This window comes from Ruditapes philippinarum, unplaced genomic scaffold, assembly GCF_026571515.1.
Source record: "Ruditapes philippinarum isolate M1 unplaced genomic scaffold, ASM2657151v2 ctg403_1_1_1_1, whole genome shotgun sequence".
Classification (NCBI taxonomy): domain Eukaryota; kingdom Metazoa; phylum Mollusca; class Bivalvia; order Venerida; family Veneridae; genus Ruditapes; species Ruditapes philippinarum.
Window position 1 is genome coordinate 215604 of NW_026855774.1, and position 18783 is coordinate 234386.

At 30.6% G+C, this 18783-nt stretch overlaps 1 protein-coding gene across 2 annotated transcripts in view; it reads right to left on the reverse strand.

The window, feature by feature from the left end:
• The window catches only part of LOC132744332 (iduronate 2-sulfatase-like), a 30196-nt gene that overhangs the window by 5765 nt on the left and 5648 nt on the right, over positions 1-18783 (reverse strand). The window contains exon 1 of one of the 2 annotated variants that reach the window (XM_060733013.1): positions 17125-18494. The exons of the other annotated variant lie outside the window; for it this stretch is intronic. Within the exon in view, the coding sequence (XP_060588996.1) occupies positions 17125-17867 (743 nt within the window). The 5' untranslated portion in view covers positions 17868-18494. Of the gene's footprint in view, positions 1-17124; positions 18495-18783 lie in introns of those variants that run through there. 2 annotated transcript variants of the gene reach the window in all.

Here is an 18783-nt window from a genome sequence, read left to right on the forward strand (position 1 = left end):
TAAAAAATATCTAAAGAATAGCTTTAACATATAGACTTTTAATTAACGTTTCTAATAAATAGTTTTTATGCAATATTATTCAGTTATTTAATAAGCACCGAAAATGATCACAATTTCCAAATCAAGCATATATTAACCCTAACTTTGAAATGGTATATACCATGTACATGCGATAAAATGTTAAAAGTACTACATTTGCTTTATAAAAACAAAGTTTGTAACTATCACATATTTGTATACGCTTTTGTATCAAACAAAAATAAACTTATATATGTTATATAAAACAGTTAAAAAATCCTATATATTCGATTTTACCTGACATAATAAAAAACAATACAAACAATACAATGATGTATTTACTGCAGGGTACCTGAACGTTTACAAGTCATATAAACCAGCATGCAAATTAACCCTCCCTTTCATACTTTATATTGATTCGCAAACATAACAAATGTAATTCATTACTGGCAATGAAAATTGAAACGTTCATATTTAATGGCTGGCTGATGATACTCAATAATGTTGACGATTCTAATAGAAAATAAAATTACACACACGAATCTGTATAACATTAAAATCGCAACTTCGGCATCTATCAATAACTTCAAACATAAAATGAGATACGTTTTCCGTACGTCCATGTAAGTACTAACATCGCAGGAGCCCACGGGACTGTTTCCGAACACGGTACAAGTGCGCCTGGGATACGGAGGATACTATCATTGCAGTAATTAAGGAACGCTGTTCTTTATATTAAGTATTCTTAAAGACAAATAAAATTATACATGTACATCTATATATATATCTGATTTATGCAGTGCCTCTTTTTTCTCTTCTCGTTCGCGCAAAGCTATTATTTTCCCATTTTTCATGATTTTGATATCAGAGAAACTGATTAATATTTAACATCACTAAAATAGACTCTGAATAAAGCGTACACATGTCGGGTTCCTAACTAATCGTACAGCATTGTTAAATAATTTATGTTTTATTTCTTTTGGTATTCAGGTATTTGCTAAAGAAAGTTTAAATTGCAACAATTTACAAAGGGAATTAATGACGAAATGTTGAATAATCAAACATTTAGAGACACGATGTCGCAGTCGACTATAAACCCATTCTTTACCTTTATAACGTAATGGTTCGGTCATGTTGCGTAAATTAATCGGGTTAATTTGTATTCATTAAATTTTCATTAGCTGAAAACCTAAATCGTTAGGACTGATAAGAATTAAAGAAAACATATAAAATGAATATAAAAATCTTACGTATTTAATAAGTAATAGAAAGAGCACCGAAACACGAGGCTATCTGATTTGTACGAGGGGGCGTAGCCCAGATTGCCGAGTGTTTTGGTGTTCTTTCTCTTTTGTATCATAGTCAAACATAAAAACACATTCCTTGTTGTCACAATATGAAACCCCAGAAAAAAGTAACCAATGAACGAGCATCTGAATGCGTTTCCTTTCTCTGCCGTACCCAGCAAAAATGAACCAATCAATGGGCGTGCTGAGGAGTGCGGGTAACTTATACCTGCACTCTAGTTAACGCACTGTGCATGTATATGTATACGATTTAACTCTGACGTATTTTCAACAGAAAGGTCCCCAAACTATGATACAATTTTGAGATGTACATGTATATCATTCGTTATACAAAATTCAACATAATTTCAGGACAAAAAAAGATAATGTTGATCCAGATTCAAACAAATTGATTGCGGACGGTTCGTGGAATTGGAAGACTCTAATACTCTCTACTGTCTACGAATCTTAAGGAATTCAGTACGTTGTAGGTGGATCTAGGTTTTAACTAGGTTAACTTATTGTTGAGTTCATATAGATAATCCAGCACACGTTTATGTCCATTGTATAATACATTCAGTCAAAACAAAAAAAATAATTATTATTTAGGGAATTTGAATAAAAACATTTTGATCATATCTTTTTTTGTAAGTTTGTACAAATCATCAGGGTTTTATATATATATATCTATATATAATATATATATTTTTTTCAGTATTATAAAGTACTTGAAACCGAATTATTGTGAAAAACGGAGTACGGATAAAATGTAATAAATATAACATATATATTACATCAACAATAAGATTAGAAGTCTCTATGACAAACTTAATTTGTAAATTAATCAAATACCGACCTTAAAACAACATGATGATAATTCCTTGGAGAAGTCGGGTACGAAGAAGCTGGGGACGATCTCGACATCCGAGGGGTCGAGTTTTCGCACACAGTTTCTTGTGAGGGTGTGTCTACCACACGTTCTTGCTCACTTTCATGATCTTTATATACTATCTGAACACAAAATACCTCATTTGAAACAGACATTTTACTATTTTTTGAAGCGAAAGTTTTACTCTATACTCCAAGTTTGAACTTTAAATTAGACATTATCTATCCAATAAAAGTAAGGCTAGTACGGGTAACTGATATATAGCATACAACTGAGACCACGCTTAATATCCGAGATTTTCTATGATTTGTAATAAATCCTCCCTTTTCATGAATAAACCATATATCTGTTATAACGTCACTTTGTAAAAGTCGTAATTATGTTTACATTTAACAGGAAAGACATAAAATATTTCAACAGTAAATCCAAAACACTTTTAAGCCTATTTCGTTATCTGATATAAGACTTTTTGAAAGTTAATTGTAAATAGAGTATCGGTACAATCGATATGTATTAACTAATCTAGAGCGGTACACACGAATTATTTATTTGAAAATCTACCCTGCTGTCGAGATCTTTTCAAAGTTGCAAAAACTGGGAGTACTCTTGTTTAAAAAGTGTCAAATTAAACACGTACTGCGATAAATGTAACCTAAAATTTGAATTTATTTAGCAAAGTTTTTTTCTCTACAAAAGTGTGCGGTGAAACAATGTTGACAAACATCACTTATCAACCATTAAAGAAGACAAATATTCCCTTATATAACATATACTTATCATATTTCCAAAGTTTTGATTTGAGTAAAAGTACTTAAACATTTAAATTAAGTCAACATTTCTATGCAAACAGCGGTATTTGGGTATACTAACTTACATCGATGTATTACCATATTCTAGAAGCATTATCAATACCACTGTCTCAGTTTTAACGTTTCTGTACATCTCAGTATAAAATTAAGTTTTAGACAAAGCTTGAAAATAAAGCTGCAAGAAACAGGGATATTTGTTCGAGACAATCATTTCATTTATTCGTCTCCAAACAAGATAAATGGCGATCGTAGTTTGGGTGAAACATGTTATTGGCGAAACATTTGCCACCCACAGCTCAAACTTATATGAGACTTTGCACATACGTCTGTTTCTGCATACAGTAGTGGTAACATATAAATCACGACGTTCATACATGTTTTCTATATCATTTTTCACCATACTTGAGATTTAAAACGAACACTTCCACATATCCTGTCAAAGGGCTTATCATATTTATTGTTTTACTAAAGTAAACATGGACACAACTCTGGGATTAAAACTGCCAATTGAACTTTTCAAAAAAACTCCAACTAGAGTTAAAAAGCTTTTAACGATCTATTGATCCTTTTGATAGAACTTGGTGAACTTGTTGGAACACAATAACCCAACTTATCAGCTTATTTGTTCGTACAAACGTGTTAAACAATCCAACGGTGAATATACTTTTAACCTTTTAAAATATATAAAAGACAGATTCTTTTCAACCTATATATGACCGGTTTATATTTAAATCTCGCCTAGTAAGTTAAAGTTATACAGTATAAAAACACGGAGTAACATTGAAAAAAATCTAGCATAAGTGTGAAATATTTCAAACATTCATTTTCTATTTAGATTTAAACGGCAGACGTATAACTTATCATAACTTAATACCCCTTTTAACGGGATTTCTAACCCAAACTGCTGTTGCCAGTGTGATTTGTTTGTTTTAGACAAGATATCAGAGATAAAAACATATTTATTTAATATATCTATATGATGAAACGCATAATTATCAATTTCCCGGCAAAAGCGTTATATACAATGTCGTATCTATTTAAATGTATGGCACATTTTGTATGATCTACGAATATGAAAAATCTTTAATTTCGACTATAAACTACATTTGTATTATAAAGACATTCCTTACCGATCATCAATATTATACTCGTATATATTTCAAAACCAGTATTTCTGATTTTATAGGTTACAAATTCGACCTGTGTATCCTGAGCTAACACGGACCAGAACAGAACAGAACAGAACAAACATTTTATTTGGCACAAACATATATACATGTTCATCGCCAATACGTTGTAACAATGTATGGCGGTAAAGAGTAACATAATTATGAGAAAAGTATAACATAATTTATCACACAAACATATTAAACGGAGTATAGTATCAGAATAAAAGTTATATAGGGACGGTTTTTAAATATATAAATACCATTCCAAAACAAGATGCAAACAAATCCTGTATTTATAAAAAAAACCCCTGAAATTCCTGTTCATATACATTTTTCTCTTTTTTGACATTACAATTTGTAACACTAAATTTTGTGAAGAAGAAAGTAGTCCAGCAAGACATCAGTGAAAATACGGAAAATATGTTTCACTGCAGTGAAAAATAAATTTTTACAGTGAAAATACGGAAAATGAAAGTACGCATTTTATAATAGTTCTCAATAAGTTTATTATAATTTATAATATTCTTGATGATGACGTGTGTATTTATATTTCGTGAGCAAACTGATCTCCTTAAGACCAAGGGAGACAACTTTAAAATAAATAAAACATTTCAATTTTAAAGTTTTATCCCCCTAATTCAGTTCAAACACACTTTATAAAAAAACTAAAGATCCTATCTAAGTTTGCATCATTAACCTGCCTTGAAATAGATTGAACGATATAACGAATTGATACTGTGCATTAATTCTGTTCCGAACGTTTTGTTTTAATGGTAATTTGCTGTTTTTGACGGAAACATGTGAACCAAAATAATCTTATTTCATACATTCCCTTTCAAGCAGTATTTAACCAAAAAGGTGATCGTTAAAGTTTGTATGCGTCGGAACTTTCTATTTTCTTGTATACTTTTGTGGCATTACTTAAATCAACTCATCGGAATGATTTTGAATATAAATCTTTTACTACCGATTTTAAAAGTGTTTACATATTCTGTATTTTCCAATAATATAATATAATACATTGAAAAGATATATTCATTTACAATAAAAAAAACTGTTTACGCACGAACAGACATAATTATAATACATATAACCATAACTAAATACAATTATGAAATGTACTTAACATGATACTGAGAATGTAAGATTTTAAAAATAAGTGACAGTTTCTACTGAAAATAAAAAAATATTTCCACTTTAATATAATTAAGAAGTTATGACAGTTTTTAATCAGAAAATTCACCCTTTGAAACAATTGCTGCATTTGTAAAGGGGGAACATTAAAAAAAACATATCTAAGATTTTTAGCGAGATCTAGACAAGATGTTGGCTATTTAAACAATTTTACAATGTTTACAGAGTAAATGCATGGGATATATTGTTATTTTAGTGAAAATCACTTCTACAATTTATCTTTTTTTAAATCTTATTTTTACTACTATTGACTAAAATAGATTATGTACAGTGTCTCCGTTAGAATGCCACCATTGTAATCCACTGTCATTTATGGACATGCAGTCATATAAGCAAATGAATATTCAGATACAGAAAAACGCATGTTTGGTGCACAGAAATCAATCTAAAAGATAAATGTATGTAAGCACACTAGCACAAACCATTTTGCAAAATCAATTCACTTTAATTGTCGCTATTCGAACGAAATAATTGGAATAATAATTTCATCCGGTGTACCTTAGAACAGTAATGATTTTAAGATTACAACCGCAGTGCAGTATTTCAAACATAATCAGATCAATAACAAAATCACCATCTCTTCAAATACCATTCCACTCCAGAAACTGATGTTCACGAAAAGTTTGACTTCAACATTATCAAGTTGTTTTCATGGGATTTTATCAAGATTTAACCTCGAGTTTTTTAACCTTCAAAAATTAACAAAAATAAGTCAATGGCAAATACTGTTACATTCTTGCAAAATAGAACATTCTGAAAAGAGGTGTTTTACAAAAACGCATTCACAATTGTTCTAATACAACATTCATATTAGACAAATTCTAAAGAAAAAGTGTCGTCTTTAAGTATGTATATTGTTTCGTTGAAAATATGTTTTTGTTTGCTTTAAATTCTATATGCACATTTGTTGAACAATAATAATTAATTATATTGCCTTTAAATAATTTCAATGTGCATACAATAATAAACCAGTCAATATTTATATGTATAAAAAGACGCTTTAGTTCAGTTGTTAAGCTAGGAAAGTTTCTGGCTATTTTGTACAGGAAATTATAAATCCAATTGCCATTTGTCGTCTGACTTTAAATACCTATTCAATGTTTAGAGAATTGGCAGTGTAAAAAATATGTAAACATTACTTCCATTAACTTTTAGCCGGAATATATTTAATGTATATTTATACATGTCAACCCATTTACAACCATTTGTATGAAATGAAGAAGAAGAAAAAAAAAACACTTTCAAAGGTTTTTGGAATTAATCCCATTTGAAAAAAATACGTTTACAAACTTATTATACATACTTTCCGTTAATTCCAAAAGATGTACCCATATGTCTATAGGGGTTTAAGGATGCATCCATTGACCTTACAGTGGGGTAGGCAGGTGCCGACAGGATTAGTCCATTGTTCGAAGGGTCGATGAAAGGTAACTTGGAGTGATGATAGAAAGACGAGGAGGGGATGAGGGCAGCTTGTCCTAGCCCTTGTTTTGCCATGTAGTCGGATTCGTTACCACATTAAAGCATTACAACCGTTGAAAAAAATCAAACAACGAAAGATTTACAAATGACACTGACTACTAATTTCCGTTCCAATACGCAATGGTAAGTTAGCATGTACACAAATAACCGTTATATTCACATGTACATTATCAATTATGATTTAATCAATGTTTGTATCTCGAACCTAAACAAAAATCCAAATGTTCCTTAGATAAAAACATAACTCGAAATGCATTAGTGTAATTCACTTTGTCCACAATTTTGCAGTTATCTACAAAACATGTCCTCCTTCCATTATAATGAAAGTATCAACAGTTAAAGAGTATGGCTTTGTTTTAGAACGCCACCGAATGTATTCACACTCAATGAATTTAAACGTGTCCAATTAACAGAATTTTGTTCCAATCTATACTTTAATCAAACAAAGCTCCTTTGCATTTCGGCTTTTATTAAAAGCCATTTAATATCTTTTATAAACGGTTCCTAAACCAATATTTGATATCAGCTTCTACGTTTGTATCGAATAATATATAATATTGGATAAGTTAATCGGCAATTCAGTGAAAATGGTATTGTTATAATGATTAATACGAGGCCCGTACGGGGAAAACAAATTACCAAAATTTCCAGTAATCACAAATTAACTTTTAAACGTATGTTACACAAATGATTCTTGAAAATTACACATATTTCTTTATCTTAATGTCCGTAAAGTGGCTCGGATTTTCACTCTTGACCAATAGTCAAATAATTAATGAAACCTGACAAAATAAACTAATTTATATACGTATATGGAATTTTGTTTCCATAAAAATATCCAATCAAATGATAATAATGAAATATTTAAACTACTGAAATAATTCAGCCAATTAATGTAATTACAAACGGAAACAAAAAACATATGATTGAAAGAATTTGACGCGTTTCTACTCTTATCATTTTTTATTTATGCCAATAACGCCAAGGTAAAATTACGACTTCCCACGGCTATTAAAGGAATGTTCCAAATTTAAACACCGTTTTGTATTCATTAATAAAGCTATACAGTCTATATTATAATACACAGATAGCTTTCTCACATGCAAAAAAATCACAACCCTCGGGATCCGAATCATTTTTTTGCAAGGCGATAATGACTACAAGGAAACGGACAAGAAGGCAAACATTGTGTGCGAATATACTTATAAACGGCGCCTGTAACAGTTATGCATCCTTTGCTAGTTGCAATTAAAGTATTTGTTGATTTAAACTGACAAGTTGTTATTGAATAAATACCGTATAATACGTACAAAAACTCTTATAATTACATTGTGTACACGAATTGTTATAACCTGTATCTCCACTACTGGAATGAAATGATATAAAAGTTGGGCCTCACTTATTGATAATCATTATATTCACCAGAAGTCACAAGTTCACACGTAATTGCAAATACTTTAATGGTATTGTAAGTGTAAACCTCGGGTCATGGAAATGTTAATTACTTATAAATCAAATCCTTTTATTAGACAAACCATACATGTAACCTTTTCTCGCGAGGCTATTGATTATGACAGATATGCCATTGCGTTTAAATGAATTTAAATTGCCTTTGACCTTAATTTTCTGAAACTTTAACTAGGAAAGAGTTGTTTCCCTTCCTTTATCTAACTGATAATCATTTTTATCTCAATTCATAATAGTTGCCTGCCTTCACTTTGAAATAATATGGGAAAAAATGTTTGATTTAAGTAGCGAATTTTTGTGGTCCCTTGTTTGATAGGCAATTTAAGATCATGTAACACATTTTTATGGCTTTACATCATAAATTTAATGCTCAAATGGTGATTATCAATATTTAAAGTTCCAAAAAGCATTATTTGTAAAGATATTATCGCATTTACATTTCATGTTAAAAAAGGGTGGTAATTAGAAATTTATTTTTTAAGGCTAAGTCAAATTTTACAATAAGAAATGAATGCATATATTTTAATGATTACATATAATGTACATATTTTGCATATTCTTCGATGTTTGAAAATTGTTTTAGAAGCATAATTATATACATAAACATGTATAAAAATTCACTTTAGTGTGGTAAAAACCTTAATTACAACGTACAGGATCTTTAAATTTATACAATAGAATAATGTAGTGAAGAAATAAATGAACAATAGATGAATGTACATTTTGTATTTTTTGCTCGTTTTCGTGACTCGTATAAATCAACCTTGTAAATTTAGAATCCTGAACGAAAATAGTTAGCCAGATTGTAGATCACTGATCAATTTATAAATATAATATTGTTATGTTTCTTTATTGCTCTCACAAGATTATCCAAAGACTTCGTACATTTTTTGAAGAACAATCAAAATGACGTTATTTTTTTATGGAAGAAGCATTTATTGGCATTCATATAAGCATTCACTTTATATCACTCATTGAATATAACTCACTGTATATCACTCACTTTATATCACTCATTGTAAATAACTCACTGTATACCACACACTGTATATCACTCTCTGTCTATCATTCATTGTATATAACTCACTGTATATCACTCACTGTATATCACCCATTGTATATAACTCACTGTATACCACTCACTGTATATCACTCTCTGTCTATCACTCATTGTTTATAACTCACTGTATATCACTCACTGTATACTACTCACTGTATATCACTCACTGTATATCATTTACTATATATCATTCACTGTATATCACTCTCTGTCTATCCCTCAATATATATAACTCACTGTATATCACTCAATATATATCATTTACTGTATATCACTCACTGTATATCACTCACTGTATATCACTCACTATATATCATTTACTGTATATCACTCACTATATATCACTCACTGTATATCACTCAATATATATCATTTACTGTATATCACTCACTGTATATCACTCACTATATATCACTCACTATATATATCACTCACTAAATATCACTCTCTGTATATCACTCACTATATATCACTCACTATATATCACTCACTGTATATCGTTCACTGTTTATCACTCACTGTATATCGTTCACTGTTTATCACTCAATGTTTATCACTCACTATATACATCTCACTGTATATCACTCTCTGTTTATCACTCACTATATATCACTCACTGTATGTCACTCACTATGTATCCCTCACTATATATCACTCACTATATATTAATCACTATATATCACTCACTGTATATCATTCACTGTATATCATTCACTTTGAATGATTCTGCGTACATCCCTCACTGTATGTGACTCACTGGATATTCTCATATATATATGACCCTGTCAACATACATATATGTATGACCCTATCAACATACATATATGCATGACCCTATCAACATACATATATACATGACCCTATCAACAACATACATACATGACCCTATCAACATACATATATACATGACCCTATCAACATACATATATACATGATCCTATCAACATACATATATACATGACCCTATCAACATACATATATACATGACCCTATCAACATACATATATACATGACCCTATCAACATACATATATACATGACCCTATCAACATACATATATACATGACCCTATCAACATACATATATACATGATCCTATCAATATACATATATACATGATCCTATCAACATACATATATACATGACCCTATCAATATACATATATACATGACCCTATCAACATAGATAGATATATACATGATCCTATCAACATACATATATACATGACCCTATCAACATACATACATGACCCTATCAACATACATACATACATGACCCAATCATCATACATACATGACCCTATCAACATACATATATACATGACCCTATCAACATACATATATACATGACACTATCAACATACATACATACATGACCCTATCAACATACATATATACATGACCCTATCAACATACATATATACATGATCCTATCAACATACATATATACATGACCCTATCAACATACATATATACATGACCCTATCAACATACATATATACATGACCCTATCAACATACATACATGCATGACCCAATCAACATACATACATACATGACCCTATCAACAAACATATATACATGACCCTATCAACATACATATATACATGACCCTATCAACATACATATATACATGACCCTATCAACATACATATACATGATCCCATCACATACATATATACATGACCCTATCAAACATACATACATGACCCTATCCAACCTATACATGATATACATGATCTATCAACATACATATATACATGACCCTCCTATCAACATACATATATACATGACCCTATCAACATACATATATACATTGACCCTATCAACATACATATATACATGACCCTATCAACATACATATATGCATGACCCTATCAACATACATATATACATGACCTATCAACATACATACATGACCCTATCAACATACATATATACATGACCCTATCAACGTAATATACATACATGACCCTATCACATACATATATACATGAACCCTATCAACTATAAACATACATATATACATGACCCTATCAACATACATATATACATGACCCTATCAAACATACATAATGCATGACCCTATCAACATACATATATACATGACCCTATCAACATTCATATATACATGACCCTATCAACATACATAATATACATGAATATCAATATACATATATACAGTAATCCTATACATACATATATACATGACCCTATCAACATACATATATACATCCTATCAAACATGTCATATATACATGACCCTATCAACATACATATATACATGACCCTATCAACATACATATATACATGACCCTATACATAACATACATACATTACATGACCCTATCAACATACATATTCATACATGACCCTATCAACATACATATATACATGACCCTATCAACATACATATAATACATGACCCTATCAACATACATATATACATGACCCTATCAACATACATATATACATGACCTATCCTATCATATATAACATACATATATACATGACCCTATCAACATACATACATACATGACCCTATCAACATACATATATACATGACCCTATCAACATACATATATACATGACATTGCCTATCAACATAACATATATACATGACCCTATCAACATACATATATACATGACCCTATCAACATACATATATACATGACCTATCAACATACATATATACATGACCCCTATCAACATACATATATACATGACCCTATCCAACATACATATATACATGACCCTATCAACATACATATATACATGACCCTATCAACATACATACATACATGACCCTATCAACATACATACATACATGACCCTATCAACATACATATAACATGACCCTATCAACATACATATATAAACATCAACATACATACATACATGACCCTATCAACATACATATATACATGATCCTATCAACATACATATATGCATGACCCTATCAACATACATACATTGCATGACCCTATCAACATATATACATACATGATCCTTTGTCTTATAGAGATTAATTGACTTATTATAACTAAAATCGTAGCAGTATTCTTTTGTTCCGCACAATACAACATAAATTTACTCCATTAACAGTTCATTTATTTACTCAAATATTGACCCCTCCAAAAAAAACAAAAAAAACAATAACAAATTATCGGGCTGTTTTCTCGTGACAAATGTGAACAAATCCAAATCAATAATCATTTAACGCATACATTGTATGAGAACGCATTAAAATACATCCGTTAACTTTAGTCGCTGCAACACGCTCGGGCCAATGTCGCAAAGTAAAAATAAATCCAACACTGGACAAGAGAAAATTAAGTTTTACCTTATCTTCATCGTGCGGAGGCAGAGATATGATAAACTGCAACGGTTAATCCACTGGTTTACAATAATTTGTTACAATAATATCGCGTTCAACACTGTCGTCTCTAAATTAACAATTTTCCCTTTACACCTCGTTTGATGTTAATAAAAAGTCTACAAAAGTACAATATTTTCGATAGTAAAGATAATTTAAAAGCAATTTACTGTGTATTTATAAATAAAGTAAAGATAGACTTACTTGAAAACTCTAAGCTGAGATTTTAAAGGTCTGAACTGGTAAAAACCATCCATTTAATGCTCACATATTTTCATATTGGATTAAAACACTAATTATTTTTACTAATCGAAGTCAAACGACTTCTTTCTTTGTAAAATTAACTAGATTATATTTTAGCCACCTGAGTTTGAAAAAAGACGTTTTTGTAATTACAGATTAGACTGGTTAGAAAATACTGTCCAAAAGAAAGGATTACCGTTCTAAACTCCGTTAAATTGTGCGAAAAGTAAAAACCAACAAACAACAAGAAAAAAAAGGAGAAAAACACTTGAGTTCAAACTTCTTACACGAATCAATATAACGATGTCTTGTTATTGGAAATTTGACTTTAAGGTCAAATAAACGGCGTTACTGTTTAGTTAACATGTCCAATGCCATTCAATCATAATTTTATTTCTTAAAAGAAAAAAAGATCCGTGTAAATATATCAGAAGACAAATAACACGTTTATTCTACTACAAGCTATCTCCGATGACAGTTTCACGAGCTAGGGACACATCATATCACTGATGACACTTTTAAACATGCATTATCCATGTAATCAACTTTCTAAACATTCATTCAGTAGAACTACATGCCTGGACTATTGAATACATTAATTCATCATTCTGTTTACTTCTTAAAGACATGCGTCGACAATTAGCTTTCAGTTCAGTGCTTTAAATTGCCGCATGTATTCGATACAAATTGTTTATATAAAATCTTGCAACTACAAACAAGTTTGACATACCTGACAAATAAAAATATTATCAAAGCAGAAAATGAAAGAAATTAATGGATATATAGGCCTCAATAATAATACAATTTGTAAGAAAAATGGACAGATCAGATTTGTTTATATGTTCTGATCCTGTTTGTTTAAGTTTAAAGTTTATATCTAGACTGTCAAACATATATACTTAAAGAAATCAGTTATCGGCCCTATGTCAATCAATTCATTTTATATATCTAGATATATAATGATTACGCTTGGAATAAGCATTTAAAATCGGCTCACATTGAAATTGATATCAACATACATATATACATGATCCTATCAACATACATATATGCATGACCCTATCAACATACATACATACATGACCCTATCAACATACATATATACATGATCCTATCAACATACATATATACATGACCCTATCAACATACATACATACATGACCCTATCAACATACATATATACATGACCCTATCAACATACATATATACATGACCCTATCAACATACATATATGCATGACCCTATCAACTACATATATACATGACCCTATCAACATACATATATACATGACCCTATCAACATACATATATACATGACCCTATCAACATACATATATACATGACCTATCAACATACATATATACATGACCCTATCAACATACATATATACATGACCCTATCAACATACATATATACATGACCTATCAACATACATATACATGACCTATCAACATACATATATACATGACCCTATCAACATACATATATACATGACCCTATCAACATACATATATACATGACCCTATCAACATACATATATACATGACCCTATCAACATACATATATAACATGACCCTATCAACATACATATATACATGACCCTATATTACATACATACATACAACATGACCCTATTCATACATACATACATGACCCTATCAACATACATACATATACATGACCCTATCAACATACATATATACATGACCCTATCAACATACATACATACATGACCCTATCAACATACATATATACATGACCCTATCAACATACATACATACATGACCCTATCAACATACATATATACATGACCCTATCAACATACATATATACATGACCCTATCAACATACATATATACATGACCCTATCAACATACATATATACATGACCCTATCAACATACATACATACATGACCCTATCAACATACATATATACATGACCCTATCAACATACATACATACATGACCCTATCAACATACATATATACATGATCCTATCAACATACATATATACATGATCCTATCAACATACATATATACATGACCCTATCAACATACATACATACATGACCCTATCAACATACATATATACATGATCCTATCAACATACATATATGCATGACCCTATCAACATACATATATGCATGACCCTATCAACATACATACATACATGATCCTTTGTCTTATAGAGATTAATTGACTTATTATAACTAAAATCGTAGCAGTATTCTTTTGTTCCGCACAATACAACATAAAATTTTACTCCATTAACAGTTCATTTATTTACTCAAATATTGACCCCCTCCAAAAAAAAAAAAAAAAACAATAACAATTATGGGGCTGTTTTCTCGTGACAAATGTGAACAAATCCAAATCAATAATCATTTAACGCATACATTGTATAAGAACGCATTAAAAAACATCCGTTAACTTTAGTCGCTGCACACGCTCGGGCCAATGTCGCAAAGTAAAAATAAATCCAACACTGACAAGAGAAAATTAAGTTTTACCTTATCTTCATCGTGCGGAGCAGAGATATGATAAACTGCAACGGTTAATCCACTGGTTTTACAATAATTTGTTACAATAATATCGCGTTCAAGACTGGTCGTCTCTAAATTAACAATTTTCCCTTTACACCTCGTTTGATGTTAATAAAAAAGTCTACAAAAGTACAATATTTTCGATAGTAAAGATAATTTAAAGCAATTTACTGTGTATTTATAAATAAAGTAAAGATAGACTTACTTGAAAACTCTAAGCTGAGATTTTAAAGGTCTGAACTGGTAAAAACCATCCATTTAATGCTCACATATTTTCATATTGGATTAAAACACTAATTATTTTTACTAATCGAAGTCAAACGACTTCTTTCTTTGTAAAATTAACTAGATTATATTTTAGCCACCTGAGTTTGAAAAAAGACGTTTTTGTAATTACAGATTAGACTGGTTAGAAAAACTGTGCCAAAAGAAAGGATTACCGTTCTAACTCCGTTAAATTGTGCGAAAAGTAAAAACAAACAAACAACAAGAAAAAAAGGAGAAAAACACTTTAGTTCAAACTTCTTACATGAATCAATATAGCGATGTCTTGTTATTGGAAATTTGACTTTAAGGTCAAATAAACGGCGTTACTGTTAGTTAACATGTCCAATGCCATTCAATCATAATTTTATTTCTTAAAAGAAAAAAAGATCCGTGTAAATATATCAGAAGACAAATAACACGTTTATTCTAATACAAGCTATCTCCGATGACAGTTTCACGAGCTAGACACATCATTCACTGATGACACTTTTAAACATGCATTATCCATGTAAAATCAACTTTCTAAACATTCATTCAGTAGAACTACATGCCTGGACTATTGAATACATTAATTCATCATTCTGTTTACTGTTCTTAAAGACATGCGTCGACAATTAGCTTTCAGTTCAGTGCTTTAAATTGCCGCATGTATTCGATACAAATTGTTTATATAAAATCTTGAACTACAAACAAGTTTGACATACCTGACAAATAAAAATATTATCAAAGCAGAAAATGAAAGAAATTAATGGATATATAGGCTTCAATAGTAATACAATTTGTAAGGAAAATGGACAGATCAGATTTGTTTATATGTTCTGATCCTGTTTGTTTAAGTTTAAAGTTTCTATCTAGACTGTCAAACATATATACTTAAAGAAATCAGTTATCGGTCCTATGTCAATCAATTCATTTTATATATCCAGATAAGTATAAGATTAATATAATGATAACCCTTGGAATAACCATTTAAAATCGGCTCACATTGAAAATGATAGAAATTGAATAGAAATGTTTTACAGCATCCACAATTTCTATCATCATTTTTGTGACATGTATATATCATTTTAATTTCTTAGACTTAAGTAACATTTTACTCTAGATAGCTTTGAACGGTAACTTAATAGCATAAAGCTTTGTTGCGTTAATGTATGTTTTACACTCAACTTTAAGAAACTGAAAAATGTATACGCTGGGTATATCAAATTCTATTGTCTAAAACAAAAAGTCAGAGACCGTTTGTCTATCTGATAAATAATTATGTACTTCATTTAAAAAATTCAAAATATCTCCATATACCAATATTGTTGTAACGACCTGTTTACCTTGACAACGTTGTATCGGTCCGTTTACTTAATCTTGAAGCATTCCTTATCTGAACCTCCTCATATTGATCGAAGCAGAAAAGTTTTCGTCCGTCCATACGGTTTTCAACTCGACTACTCCATGTAACGCCCGTCTTTTCGCGTTTTCTTTGACGCTTTGTTTTCCCGGGAGCGAAAACTGAAGCTGAGCTCCGTAAATACTGGTTTGTGTAACGCGAGTTATCCCCAGATCTTAGGTGAGTACTATTAACCGTACTGTTCCATGTAAAGTTAAGTTCCGGAATGGTACGGGTGGTAAACCCCCATTCATCCCTGGAGGTAGTCGTAAATGATCCCCGGCTGTCTGTTCTGGTCATTCTGTCCTCATAATCACGTCTTATTTGTTCCATTTTCTTAAAATCCTCATCATTTTCATCATCAGCGAATGCAACAATTTTCTCCATTTCTTTCATCACTTGTTCGAACTCAGGTTCAATATCTCCAAGCTCCTTCTGCTTTGCTAGTATATTTATTTCAATTTCTATATTCTGACGAATATTCTCGTCTTTATTGACTGGGGAATCCTCAAAAGTATCCAAATTATCACCGACATCTGTGCTTTCATTCGCAATGTCGACCTCAGTGTTCTCTCTTGCCGGTGGTGTTATTGAATGCTCGATAAAATCAGGAGAATGTTTGTCATTTTTGTCAATATTTTGACCAGATTTAGAATTATTTATTTGTCTACATTTGAATTCCGCCATTGTCACCGTATAGTAATTATCCCAAAGTTGAAAGTCTTGATAATTATTGCAACGGTAAAACACGCAGAGAAATAACCCCACTACGGTTATTGTCTTCTATCATTTCCTTTCTTAAAACGAGAATTATTGTAACATACACTATAAACAGCATTGATTACGAAGTTTGTACCGAAGTCCAATTTTACCTTTTAGAAAACAATTTATCATAGCTAGTTGTACGAAAATTATAAAACAAAAAATAAATAATTGGAGAAGATCTATATGAATTTGTGGCAGGTAAATAGATTGATAATTCTTTTTGTTTGTTTCAAGATTGAAAAATGAGCCTTATTTGACAAAGAGATGTGTCCATTACATAAATCGTGGGTGTCTATTTCTATCTATTTAAATCAAACACAAAGCCAACTACTAATTAATTACATTAAGACCTTGTCTTTATCATAACTTTAAAACGGACCCGTTTACTATAATATACATAATGATTTGTTTACCTTCATATATAAAACAGCTCATAACTTATTATTTAATGGTAAGTTTTCAGTCACACATGGCGGTTAATGACATAATGCGACTTCCCGGCTATCCTGTATATGGAGCTTTCACATCCAAAACCGACCTGCATAATGTCACGCCAAGGCGAATATTTAAATAAAACCAATGAATGCTTTCTGAAAGATTACTCGAAAGTTTTTTCAAGATTCTGCAAGAATCTGTTTAACCTGACAAGCTTAGTACCGAACGACTTGTGTTTCGATGCCAAAGGTTTAATTGCTTTACCAAGGACACACCATTAAGAACATTTATCTTGAATACATTAACTATCATGAAATGTTGGCAGAAAAGTCCGAGTCCTGAACTCTTAAAGAAGTATGATAAAGGAAGTTCTTGTTATTCGTTATTTAGGTTTATGAAAGTG